At 40.7% G+C, this 14,533-nt stretch overlaps 1 protein-coding gene across 1 annotated transcript; it reads left to right on the top strand.

Moving 5' to 3' along the window:
* Positions 1-769: 769 nt before the first annotated feature.
* Positions 770-1,282, top strand: LOC140184086 (uncharacterized). Its single transcript, XM_072234372.1, has one exon. The coding sequence runs from the start codon at positions 770-772 to the stop codon at positions 1,280-1,282; it is 513 nt and encodes a 170-aa protein (XP_072090473.1).
* Positions 1,283-14,533: the final 13,251 nt, after the last annotated feature.

Raw genomic sequence — 14,533 nt, 5'->3', positions numbered from 1 at the left:
GTTCAGAGAATATGTCTGCGTGCAACAAACTAACACAATAGATTCAAAACTAGATGCACTTAGTTGGGGCCCAATAAATAAGCCAACTAGCTACCCGATGTACATTGTTAATAGATATCAATTTCATACCTTACCATGGTCGATTAAGAAGAAAACAAATAACACCGGAGTTTCGGTTTGTGGGGATTCAGGCAGGAGTTATTGTGATTGGTTTAGTATGTTACACAACATAATTGAATTAAAGTATTTTTGCCTGAGCTTCGACCTTTCCATGAGATCGTGCTTTCTGAGCCTCGATCTCTTTGGAAAAGTCGTGTTCAAGAATCTTTCTTGGTCGTTCCTGGTTTGCTCCTTCTCGTGCGATTTTTGCGTTCTTTGATGCTTTCGAAATGCGAAGCATTTTCTTTTAAATGCAGCGTATTTCCAAGTGCATTAACTTCCTTGGGAACGTGCGAGCTCTTTTAAAGCCAATTGATTGGGCTTTTATCCCCTTTACCATTTCGTTTCCCTCTTTGCTTTTTGTTTGAAATCAGAGGGGTTTTCCTTTCTTCAGTTTCTTTTGTTTTCATCTATTTCACTCTGTCTTTCTGTGAAAAGTCTCCTCTTCTTGCACTTTCGTTTTTGCCCCAAGCTTTCTTTTTCTGAAGTTTCGAGGTGTTTGGTGTTCATGGCTCTACTGTGCGCTGCCGCCTACGCCCTCATACTTACTTCCCGACGGCTTCGACCATACTTTCATGCCCACACCATCAGAATATAGACCAACCAACCCATGAAAGGCATCCTACAGAAAATCGACTTGGCTGGAAGAATTCTACAATGGGCAGTTGAGTTGTCCGAATTCGACCTCAAGTACGAAGCTCGGACGTCCATCAAGTTCAAGTACCTGGCTGACTTTGTCGCAGAGTACAGCGACACCCCAGGAACCCCCATTGACTGGAACCTCTATGTTGACGGCTCATCAAACAAAGCTGGGAGTGGAGCTGGCGTTATCCTGGAAAGTAACCAAGGGACCCAACTCGAACTCTCCTTAAGGTTAGGGTTCTTCGCCTTAAATAATCAGGCTGAGTACGAGGCCCTATTAGCTAGTTTGAAGCTAGCTAGGGAAGTCGGAGCTCAAAAGCTTACCATCTTCAGCGATTCACAAGTAGTCATGTCGCAAATAGAAGGAAGCTACCAGGAAAAGGATCCCACAATCAAAAAATACCTAGACAAAACCAAAGAACAGCTCGGGAAATTCATGGGATATGAGATCCGACATATATGTCGGGAACAAAATGTCTGAGCTGACGCACTTTCAAAACTAGCCAGTACCAAACTAGGGTGCAATAATAGGAGCCTCATCCAAGAGACCCTACAAAACCCATCAACTTTAGATGACCCCTATAATCAACTACCTTAAGTCCGAAACACTTCCCACAGATAAAAAAGAGGCCAAAAGGCTCATACGAGAGGCATAATATTACACCATGGTGCACGATGTCCTATACAGGAGAGGGATCTCAACACCCCTACTAAGATGCGTCCCGACTTCCGCCACAAAGGAAGTCCTAGAAGAAGTCCACATCGGCATGTGCGGCAATCACCTCGGGGCAAGAGCCCTATCCAAAAAAGTACTCCGAGCCGGCTTCTACTGACCGACCTTATAGAAGGAAGCGACTGAAATCATCAAGACTTGCCCTCCATGCCAAAAGCACGCCAATTTTCACGCCGCCCCGCCTGAAGAACTCATCTGCGTCACCTCACCTTGGCCATTCGCAAAGTGGGAGCTTGACCTCCACAGACCATTCCCTGTTCATACCCTGGACCGAGCTATAAAGGTCCAAGTTAGACGAAGACAAAGCGACCGACCTCTTCATAAAGAGCTCGGATGAATCGCCGCAGAGGCCCAAGGAGGCCCAAAGTAAAGAAACCACCGCCCACTAGAAGGCGGTTAGCCAAAGATAATGATCTCACTCACAAAAGATAAGATAAGATAACAAACTTATCTCAAAAGAAGATCACCAAACACTACTATAAATATACTGGATCACTCAGGTATAACTCATACTCCAATTCTACTAAAAACCTGCCTAAAGCCTGTACTTACTTAAGCATTGGAGTCTCTTGTAGGTACCACCCTCCTCCGGTGAACAAGGATCAGCAATTCCTCCCTCTCCAATAGATCGGGCGCGGCAGTTCCAACCATACCAGAAGATCTCGTCCAAGATCGACCTCTCCATTTCTGGTAACCCTCGGAACATTGGCGTCGTTGCCGGGGACCTGGAAGTCATCCCATCGTCATGGCAAACAACCCTCCTACCAATGACCATACCTTCAGATTAGAAGAAGGAACGCAAATAAAAATCACGGATGCTATACCGACCTCCCCAAAAGACGCACACCACTCCAAGGGAGACAAGCAACCCCAGAGCACAAAAATCTTAGACGCCATCCATGAATAGTAGGATAGCCTCAGAAAGCTCAAACAAGAAGCCGAACGACAATGAAAAACTGAGCGAAATCCCCGGAGAGAAACAAGACGGCATCATGAACTAGAAGACAAACTCCTAAAACTCGAACCTGACCTGAAAACTAAAACCACTCGAGCCGACCACGAAACTTACCGCTACAAGGACCAAAACCCGTTCACGAAGGAAATCATGAAAGGTAAAGTCCCAAAAGACTTCAAAGCTCTTGACATGACTCCGTATGATGGTACGGCAGACCCAAGCCACCACCTCAGCAACTTTAGGAGTCGGATGTACCTCACAGATGCCTCAGACGCAAGTCGTTGCAAGACCTTCCCGACCACCCTGACCAAAATGGCAATAAAATGGTTCGACAGCTTGCCCGTGAGACCAATCACAAGCTTGGACAACCTCACCAAGAAATTTCTAGCCAGGTTCTCCATACAAAAGGACAAAACCAAACATGTTCCAAGCCTTCTAGGGATAAAACAGGGAGATCGGAAAAGCCTCCGCAGCTACATGAAAAGATTCAATAAAGCATGCCTCGACATACAGAATCTCCCCACAGAAGCAGCCATCATGGGACTTATCAACAGTTTACGTGAGGGGCCCTTTAGCCACTCCATATCTAAGAAACACCCCACATCCCTAAATGAAGTGCAAGAACGGGCTGAGAAATACATCAACATGGAGGAAAACTCCTGATTAGGAGAAACCTCCAAACCCGCCATCTCGGGACAAAGATAAAGAGTCAAAGATAAAGGAAGACCAATCCACAGAGAAGCCCAGGAAATACCATAACTATACCACTCTTCAGGTATCCTTAGTGGATGTCTACCAGGAAATATGCAACACAGAAAAGATCCCACCTCCTCGCCCAATTAAAGACAAAAGGGGAGGAAGCTGGACCGAGTACTGCGAATACCACAGGATCTACAGACACCCCACTAATAAGTGCTACGACTTGAAGATTGTCATAGAAAAATTGGCCTGAGAAGGAAGACTAGATCGATTCCTCGCCAACAAAACGGATGAGCAAAAAAGAGGGCGGACGAGCCGAACGTCTCCCTCACACCCAGGAAAGGCACATTCATATGATCAACAGAGGACTCACAGGAGGGGGAATCTCCAAATAATCCCGCAAAAGACACCTTAAAGAAGTATACCATGTTGGAGAAGAGGATAGGTCACCCGACCTCCCCACTATCGCCTTTACCAAAGAAGACGCCGCAGGCATCATCCTTGGGCATGATGACCCCGTGGTCATTACCATCATACTGGCTAAGGCCAACCTTTACCAAACACTGGTTGACCAGGGAAGCTCTGCAAACATCCTATTCAAATCTACATTCAATAAGCTCATATTACAAGAAAAGGATCTCAGAGCATATCCCAACAGCCTGTTCGGGCTAGGAGACGCCCCGATCCAGCCCCTCGAGTACATCCCATTGCACACGACCTTCGAAAAGGGAACCTGGTCCAAAACACCGAGCATAGACTACATCGTGGTTGACGTGAACTCCGAATACAATGCCCTTGTAGGCCAGATGTAACACCCTACCATATGGAGTCTTATGCTTAAGTCATAATTCGGTAGTCTCCACTCCCCACCTATGCATAAAGTTCCCAACCCCAAAAAGCATAGCCACCATCAAAGGAGACCAAAAGCTCACGCGATGCTACTATAACAAAAGTCTAAACCTAAAGGGAGACCCTAGAGGAAAAGAAGCCAATGCCATTGAACACGGAGGAGCCCAAACTCGTGAAGAACTTTGTCCGCAACCAGAAGGCGAGACAGAAGAGGTCCAAATCGGAGACACTTGAGACAAAACAGCAAACATAGGTGCACACCTAAAAGAAGGCCTAAAGGAGCTACTAATAAAGTTCCTAAGGGGAAATTCCGACCTCTTCACATGGAAAGCTTTGGACATGCCTGGCATAGACCCCGGATTAATGTGCCACAAACTGCCAGTGTACCCTAGATCTCGACCAGTGCAACAAAAGTGTAGAAAGCTCGGCCCGGAGAGATCACAAGTCGTGAAGGAATAAGTACAGGCCTTACTAGAGGCAGGGTTCATAAGGGAGGTCAAATACCCACTATGGCTGTCCAATGTCGTACTGGTCAAAAAGCCAAACGGAAAGTGGTGAATGTGTGTCGACTACACTGATCTCAACAAGGCCTGTCCAAAAGACCCCTACCCCCTCCAAAATATCGACACCCTAGTCAACGCCTCGTCGGGATACAAATACATCTCTTTCATGGACGCCTACTCGAGGTAAAACCAGATTCGAATGCATCAACCGACAAGAGAAGACCTCGTTCTTAACCCCAAAAGTAAACTACTGCTACATAGTCATGCCGTTCATACTCAAAAATGCGGGGGCTACATATCAGAGGCTGATGATCAAAGTATTCATCAACCACATCAGAAAGATGATGGAAGTCTATGTAGACAATATGTTGGTAAAAACACAAAGAGAAGAAACGCTACTTTCCGACCTTGCCAAAATATTCTGCACCTTAAGAAAGCACGGGATGAGACTAAATCCCACCAAATGTACTTTCGCGGTAGAAGTGGACAAATTCCTAGGGTTCATGCTCACCCAGAGAGGGATTGAGGCAAATCCAGACAAATGCCAAGCTATACTCAACATGAAAAGCCCGATCTGTCTCAAGGAGGTACAACAGCTGAATGGAAGACTAGCAGCCCTGTCTAGGTTCCTAGCCGGATCGGCCTTAAGATCACTCCCTTTCTATGCAACCCTAAAGAAAGGAAAGAGGTTCGAATGGACTCCATAATGTGAACAAGCCTTCCAAGACATCAAAACATTCCTGGGGAAACCACCTATCCTGACCCGACCTCGACAAGGAGAAGAACTGATACTATACCTCGCCGTTGGATGTTGGGTGATAGCATCAACGCTAGTCAGAGAAGATGACAATGGATGACAATTGATGCACCACTATTTCATGGCACATCTTATGCTTAATTGAGTGGATTTTATCCACTAATCTCACACTTATTCATTGAATTCGCATGTTTTACATTTTCCTTCCTGATTTTGTGCTATGATTGAAACCTTACTTCCTAAGCCCCTAAATTATTAATTTTTAATTCCCCCTATACTCCATTTGATGCCATGATCTGTGCGTTAAGTGTGTTTAGGCTATACAGGGCAGGAATGACTTAGAGGATGGAGAGGAAGCTTGCATAAATGGAAGGAGCACAAGAATTAAAGGATATAACCAGCGAGGAGCGACGTGTGCGCGTACCTGATGCGTGCGCGTGATTTGGAGATTTGCACAACGACGCGTGTGCGTACCTGACGCGTACGCGTGACACGCGAAGAAGACCATCGATGCGTACGAGTGATTGATGCGTACGCGTAACTTGATGACAAGTCATCATATGCCTGTTTTTCAAGCTAATTTCACTTGTTTCATTAGTTTTTATGCACTTTCTTGCATCATAAGTAAGTGATTTGGAGTGGAATTGCATGGTTTCCTTTAATCAATCAACCACCCTTTAATTTAGGCAAAATCATGAAGTTTAAGCTAAAATTAATTGATTTTAAATGAATTTTAAGCTTTATGAATTCTGTGATACTTAGATTGGTTGTTTTGATTACTTGCAGGAGAAGCAACAGTTGAAAAAGGAATTTTGGGCACGCTTTTTGAAGAAAAAACATGCTTTAGACCTTAGGCCACGCTTTGGAAAGCGTGACCTAAGGAACCAAAAGCGTGGCACATCATGACCTAAGGAACCAAAAGCGTGGCGCATCATCAACCAAGGAAGCACAAGGCACTAGCGCTAAGTTAACTTAGTTAACTGAGCGCCCAAGAGAAGGGAGAAAAGCATTGGCGCTCAGTTAACTTCTCCTACCTTTTTCGTGCCCCTTGGAGAAAGAAATCAAAGGGAATTGGCAAAAATAGGGGAGCCAAGTCACCTTGCACACAAGGCATGAGGGGCACTATTCTTCACCAAAGGAAATTGCCAAAATGCAACCTCCAAGGATCGAACCAAGCACCTAATGGAACCAAGGGAAGGAGCACTCCACTTCGCCAAGGAAATCAGGCCCTGAATTGATTCCAGCAATGCTCGAACCAAGCACCTTGAGCTCACCAAGCAAGGCACTACACTAAGGCAAGGGGCGCTCAGTTAAAACATTTTAACTGAGCGCTACCCTAATGCTTGCCACAAGAAGCATTGTGCGCACCACAAGGGAGCTAAGGACACAAGGTAGGGCGCTCAGTTAGAACATTTTAACTGAGCGTTACCCTGGATGCAATGCACGCAACAATTTTAGCTTGGGACCAAGACTTGGAGCACTAAGTTAACTTAGTTAACTGAACGCTCCCTGGGAGGTGCACCATGGGTCAAAATCCATCAAAAATCTAAATTAATTTATTTCTTCACCAAATTTTAGAGCCCACCCAAATTCTTAGATCCAAATTAGGAAGTGTATAAATAGGTATTAGTTAGATATAGAGAGGACCTTTTTTTCCTTTTTTTTCACTCTTTGAAATTATCATTGGAGAATTTGTTCATTTTGCCTTCTGTTTTGAATTCTGTTTTCTTTCTTTGGAAACTTCTGCTTGAATTGGAAGGAGAATTGAGTTCTCCTCCCTTGGGCATTCTAGTTTTCTCTTCTGCAAGAATTTGTTTGAGTCTTAAGTGTTAAGAATTGAGGAAATTCTGTCTCACTCTCCTCTTAAGATCTCTTTGTTCAATTTACTGCATAATTCAAGGATTTATGTTTTGAATCTACTCTTCTCTACTGACTTTCATCTTTACTTTTTCTGAAATTGTTTTCTAATTTGATCAAGGAAGGTAGTGAGATCTAGATTTATTTTTCTAGTCTATTGACCCCTGAGATCTTCAATCTCTTAGTGAGATCCTTCATTTAAATTTTAGTTCATCTGCTGAATGCTTCTTCAAGCAATTTTACCTTCTTGTTTGAATCTGTTGCAGTTTATTTCATATTCCACTTCTCTGTTTGATTGCTACTTATGTTCTCTTGGTTAATTTTAATTCCTTGCACCCAATTCCTTTTACTTTTCATGAAATTTAATTCTTCTGCAATTGTTCTAGGTTCTGCTTACTGCTTCCTTTAAATTCTCTGCATCCAATCCCCTTTACACTTGATGCAATTTACATTTCTTGTCATTTAAGTTTCAACGATTTACATTGCTTGATCTCTAAGCTTCTGTTCTATTTACTTCCTGCAATTTAAATTCATTACAATTTTATATTCTGTTGATCAACTTCACACAATTCACTCAATGTTAGCTTGACTAAACTAATCACCCACTAAAATTGCTTGATCCATCAATCTCTGTGGGATTGACCTCACTCTAAGTGAGTTATTACTACTTGATGTAACCCGGTGCACTTGCCGGTTAGATCTGTGTGTTTGGAAATTCGTTTTTCCACAAAAACACCATCAAGTTTTTGGCGCCGTTGCCGGGGATTGATTAGATCAACAATGATTAAGTGGGTGAGAAGTCTAGATCAAGCATTTTCTTTGTTTTTATTTTCTTTTTTAAGCTAAAATCAAGGTGTTTGTGTTTTTGCCTCACTAAGAAATTCTCATCTCTGATATGAGTAATTTTAATTTTCCTTGGTGTTGTGTTTTCCAAAATTCAAATGGAGTTCAACTCATTTTATGATCAAACAAATTTTATGGGGTATTACCCACCATCACCAATCTCTAATGGTGGCTGAAAATATCACCAAGAAAATACCAATTCTGAGCACTCCAATTCATGAAGATTTGCTTCAGAGACACAAGATGAGCAAGAGAATCATATGAGATACTTTCCACCACCACAAAATGATTCAAGTCATTATTCTAATGGTGGCTGGGAGTATCACCAAGGAATGGAAGAGCATCCACCCTCACGTCCTAGTTTCTCATTTGAAAGTTCTTCATCACTTGATTATGCCTCAACACAAAGTTTCCTACAAAATCCATACAAGTCATCCCACCAATCACACAACTCATCCCACACCCCTCAACACAACTTCACCACAATACATCCATGTCACCAAAATTACTCTCAACCTTCATTTCTTCAATGGTCCAAAAAACCTTTAGAAAGCCGATGCCAAGCCATTGAAATGCACAGACAACTTGTGGAAAGATACACACAATCCCAATCCTGGAAAGAAATTCTCTTCAAGATGAATGGGCCCTTAGAGCAAACAAGGAGGAACTTAGAACCATCAAACAGTGAGGATGAAGTCCAACTTGTGGGTGAGAAAGTGGAAAAACAAGAACAAAAGATCCCTGTGTCAAGTGAAATTGCAATGAAAGATGAGGAACATGAGCCAAGAATTCTACATTCACAGAAGCTAATTGAGATGATAGAGGAACATGAAACTTCACTCCCAAAAGACTTAATGGAAGATCATGTAAAAGAAGAGGAGGAAGCCAATCAAGGAAGTTCACACTCAATTGAAGCAGAAAATTACCGGAAGGAAGAGTTCACTGAACCATCAATTCAAAAAGCTCTTGATGAAGAGAACACTCCAATCACACAACCACCAAGACTTAGACTCAAGAAAGTGAAGGCAATTAACAAAAGCACTGAGAAGAGGGTTGTGACCAAGCTACAAAGGACAATATTCATGAAGAAGAGAAGGTCAACTACAAGCAATCCTCCCCCTAATCCAGCAAGCAAGCTCAATCAAGCCATTTACAGAAGAAAGCTTGTTGAGGAGAGACTAAGAAAGGGGACAATAGCTGAATCTTCTCCCCCTTGAGGTCATTCCTCTTAACAATTTGGAAGAAAAGGAAGAAAGTGAATAACAACATGTCAAGCTAATGACATTAAAAGAGCTCTTGTTGGGAGGCAACCCAACCTGAGATAGTTTTCTTTTCATAGCTCTTTCAATAAAAAAGTTGAGTAGTTTTGTATGTATTGCAAGGAGTTAAGTTTGGTGTTACACACTAAAACAATTTAAGGGAGAATGAAGGATTCTAAGTTTGGTGTTCCACCAAAATTTTATCTAAAAGCACAATCTCACTTTCTGCATAGTGCTAGCTCCAAGCAATCAGACAAATCATTTAACCATTTGGTTGTTTTCTAGTTTTTAGCTCCATAACCTTTAGCAAGGCCAAGAGAATTCATAATTGGTTAACTTGTTGCATCAGAGGCAGTGGCAAGGAATTAAGTTTGGTGTTCCCATACCAAAATAAATCCAGAAGACACACTCAATTCATGCATACTAACCATTCACTTAAGGGATTGACAAGCAAGCAACTTTTGAGAATTATGCAGGAAATTAGCCAACATTTGAAGACAATTGGCATTATGACTCAAAAGGGATATAGCAGGAGGAAGAATGAAAAGCTGTAACCCAAAAGGTGGTGTCTGCACTTAATCCTTGTTGTTGAAGAAGTACTTTAAATTGGGAATTCTTGTATGTCTTGCTAAATTGTTCATTTGGTTGCAAGTGAAATTGTTTGTCAAGAATGCTGATCTGCATAATGTTTGTTATTCATCACTCAGCTTTGAATTTTGTTTTGTTTCCCATATGCTTGAATAAAAGAAAAATGTTTGAATTAGAAAGTAAATGTCCAATGTTGTATAAGTTAGAATGAAAGTTAGTGGTGGTATGTGTTTAATTAAATGCATAGCTCATGAAATAAGTGCTGCATAATGTCATTTTCATTAAAGTGTGAACTAGCTTGCTGTCATAAAGGTTTATATAAGTCATGATCCTTTGATAACAAAATAAAATAGAAAGAAAAAGAAGAAGAAAAAGCCAAAGGTGGCAAGAAAAACAAAGAATAAGGCTAGGCACCAATAGCTTGGACCCTAGGACACATGCATGTGGTGTTTTTGTGCTAGGATATGCTTGGACAAGTAAGTTCTAAGGAGTATTTCAAAACTTGGCCAGTTAGATCAACTGATTTGGGATTGCCAACTGAAAGTCCACAATAAAGAGCAACCTAGTTACAAAGCACTTAGTTATCCAAAGAGATGCTGGGCATCAATGATCCTAGGAGGAAAAGGGTGAGCCATGTGTCTGTGGTGAAGATTGAGCAAAAAATAAAGCCAAAGGCTGCTGCAACATTTGCCACCAAGCCTTCAATGAATAATAAGCTCTTTAAGCAAAACAAAGAAAGAAAAATTAGCAAGGGAACAAGCAAAAATAAAGCCTTGTAGCAGCAAGTTTAGTAAGCCTTTGAGGGAATGTCCCTTATGTAACAGCAAGCAATAATTGAGTTATCATTGTCTGCATAAAAACCCCATGAACCTAGTTAAACTATGTGCTTAATAAGGATATGCATACTTCTCTGTTTCATTACATTCCCTTTCGTTTTTTATGCTTGCTTGGGGACAAACAAGATTTAAGTTTGGTGTTGTGATGACAAGTCATCATATGCCTATTGTACAAGCTAATTTCACTTGTTTCATTAGTTTTTATGCACTTTCTTGCATCATAAGTAAGTGATTTGGAGTGGAATTGCATGGTTTCTTTGAATCAATCAACCACCCTTTAATTTAGACAAAATCATAAAGTTTAAGCTAAAATTAATTGATTTTAAATGAATTTTAAGCTTTATGAATTCTGTGATACTTTGATTAGTTGTTTTGATTTCTTGTAGGAGAAGAAACGATTGAAAAAGGAATTTTAGGCATGCTTTTTGAAGAAAAAGCACGCTTTAGACCTTAGGCCACACTTTGGAAAGCGTGACCTAAGGAACCAAAAGCGTGGCACATCATGACCTAAGGAACCAAAAGCGGGCGCATCACCAACCATGGAAGCACAAGGCACTAGCGCTATGTTAACTTAGTTAACTGAGCGCCCAAGAGAAGGGAGAAAAGCATTGGCGCTCAGTTAACTTCTCCTACCTTTTTCGTGCCCCTTGGAGAAAGAAATCAAAGGGAATTGGCAAAAATAGGGGAGCCAAGTCTCGAACCTTGCACACAAGGCATAAGGGGCGCTATTCTTCACCAAAGGAAATTGCCAAAATGCAACCTCCAAGGATCGAACCAAGCACCTAATGGAACCAAGGGAAGGAGCACTCCACTTGGCCAAGGAAATCAGGCCCTGAATTGATTCCAGCAAGGCTCGAACCAAGCACCTTGAGCTCACCAAGCAAGGCGCTACACTAAGGTAAGGGGCACTCAGTTAAAACATTTTAACTGAGCGCTACCCTGATGCTTACCATAAGAAGCATTGTGCGCACCACAAGGGAGCTAAGGACACAAGGTGGGGCGCTCAGTTAGAACATTTTAACTGAGTGCTACCCTGGATGCAATGCACGCAACAATTTGACCTTGGGACCAAGACTTGGAGCGCTCAGTTAACTTAGTTAATTGAACGCTCCCCTGGGAGGTGCACCATGGGCCAAAATCCATCAAAAATCCAAATTAATTCATTTCTTCACCAAATTTTAGAGCCCACCCAAATTCTTAGATCCAAATTAGGAAGTGTATAGTGTTAGTTAGATATAGAGAGGACCTTTTTTTCCTTTTTTTTCACTTTTTAAAATTGTCATTGGAGAATTTGTTCATTTTGGCTTCTGTTTTGAATTCTGTTTTCTTTCTTTGGAAACTTCTGCTTGAATTGGAAGGATAATTGAGTTCTCCTCCTTTGGGCATTCTAGTTTTCTCTTCTGTAAGGATTTGTTTGAGTCTTAAGTGTGAAGAATTGAGGAAATTCCATCTCACTCTCCCCTTAAGATCTCTTTGTTCAATTTACTGCATAATTCAAGGATTTATGTTTTGAATCTACTCTTCTCTACTGACTTTCATCTTTACTTCTTTTGAAATTGTTTTCTAATTTGATCAAGGAAGGTAGTGAGATCTAGATTTGTTTTTCTAGTCTCTTGACCTCTGAGATCTTTAATCTCTTAGTGAGATCCTTCATTTAAATTTTAGTTCATCTGCTAAATGCTTCTTCAAGCGATTTTACCTTCTTGGTTGAATCTACTGCAATTCATTTCATATTCCACTTGTTTGTTTGATTGCTACTTACGTTCTCTTGGTTAATTTTAATTCCCAGCACCCAATTCCTTTTACTTTTCATGAAATTTAATTCTTCTACAATTGTTCTAAGTTCTTCTTACTGCTTCCTTTAAATTTCATGCACCCAATTCCCTTTACACTTGATGCAATTTACATTTCTTATCTTTTAAGTTTCTGTAATTTACATTGCTTGATCTCTAAGCTTCTGTTCTATTTACTTCCTGCAATTTAAATTCATTGCAATTTTACATTCTGTTGATCAACTTTACACAATTCACTCAATGTTAGCTTGACTAAACTAATCACCCACTAAAATTGTTTGATCCATCAATTCCTGTGGGATCGACCTCACTCTAAGTGAGTTATTACTACTTGATGCAACTCGGTGCACTTGCCGGTTAGATCTGTGTGTTTGGAAATTCATTTTTCCACAAAAATACCATCATGACTGACGCGTACGCGTGACATGCGCCACGTGCAGAAAACGCAGAATTCACTGGGGGTAATTTCTGGCCTAGTTTCAAACCCGAAAAACACAGATTAAAGGCTGGGAGTGGGGCAGGATGAATGGAGACATCTCATTATTCACACAAATTTAGGTTTTAGATGTAGTTTCTAGAGAGAGAGACTCTCTCCTCTCTCTAGGTTTTAGGATTTCTCTTAGGTTTAGGTTTATTTCTTCTCAATTCTAGGTTTAATGTTCCTTTAATTTAGTTTCTCTTCTACTTTTATTTATTCTAGTATTTTAGTTTATCTATTCTTCTTGTTGATTTCTCTATTTTTCCAATTTAGTTTATGAATTCTCATGTTAAATTTGATTTTCTATTTAATGCAATTTGAGGTATTTTATATTTATGATTGCTTTCTTCAATTTGTGTTATTGATGCTTTCAATTGATTGTTTGGATTTAATATTCTCGTATTAATTTTCTATGTTTTTATTTTGTGCCTTCCAAGTGTTTGACAAAATGCTTAGGAGGATCTCAAATTATACTTTTATGTTTTTGGCTTGGGATGGTAACTTAGGAACTCTTGAGTTACTAATGTCCAAGTAATTGATGATTGGGAGCCATTAAATCTAATTCTCACTAATTGAATTGGTGGAGAACTAGGACTTATGGACTTGGATTGATATAGCTCATTTAACTTTCCTTTACTACTAGTTAGAGGATGACTTAATGGGATTAATCCTTGCCAATTCTCATGTTGTGGTTAGTGAAAAGGATAGAGATCTTTGACCACTAAACCTTGCCAAGAGCTTTTCTAGTCATTTGATTTTCCTTTGCAATTTACTTTTCTTGTTTCCTTATTCAAAAATCCCAAAATATACCTTTACATAATCAATTATAAGAACATTTCCTTGCAATTCCTTGAGAGACGACCCGAGGTTTAAATACTTCGGTTATTAGTTTTATTAGGGGTTTGTACTTGTGACAACCAATTTTTGTATGAAAGGATTCTTGTTGGTTTAGAAGCTATACTTTCAACGAGCTTTTATTTGTGAATTCTAGACCACACAAAAGTCCGTTCGTCAAAATAGCGCCATTGTCGGGGAATTGCAAACGTGTGCCTTATTATTGGTTATTGTAAATATTTGCTTTTTTGCTTGTTTGCTTGTTTTTGTTAGTTTAGGAATTAGTTGCTTATTTTTGCTAGTTTTTATTTTTATTTTCTTTAGCTACTATGAACTCTCACCCCTTTGGCTATGAGTTTGGTTACAATTATATTGCAGGAAGAGAAGATTACAACGAGAATATGCATCAAGGATGGGAGAATCAAAGATGGGAGGAGCCACAAAGATTTGATCAACCCTCTTGGCAACAACCTCCACCAACATACTATGATCAAGAGCCATTCCAAGAAGCATACCAAGATAACGGCTATGGTGAGCACTCTTTTGATTATCAACAACCACCACCATACGCCTATGAACCCCCTCATCAACATAATTTTGAAGCACTATATCCACAAGCACCTTACCACCAAACACCCCCATGTGACCCTAATCCTTACCTACCATACCAAGAGCCTTACGAGCCATACTTAGAACCACCCCCATTCCAACACAATTATCCCCAAGAACCACCACTTCAATATACACC

This window comes from Arachis hypogaea, chromosome 4 (assembly GCF_003086295.3).
Source record: "Arachis hypogaea cultivar Tifrunner chromosome 4, arahy.Tifrunner.gnm2.J5K5, whole genome shotgun sequence".
Classification (NCBI taxonomy): Eukaryota; Viridiplantae; Streptophyta; class Magnoliopsida; order Fabales; family Fabaceae; genus Arachis; species Arachis hypogaea.
The sequence above is the reverse complement of the archived record's forward strand: the minus strand, read 5'-3'. Positions and strand labels throughout refer to the sequence as shown.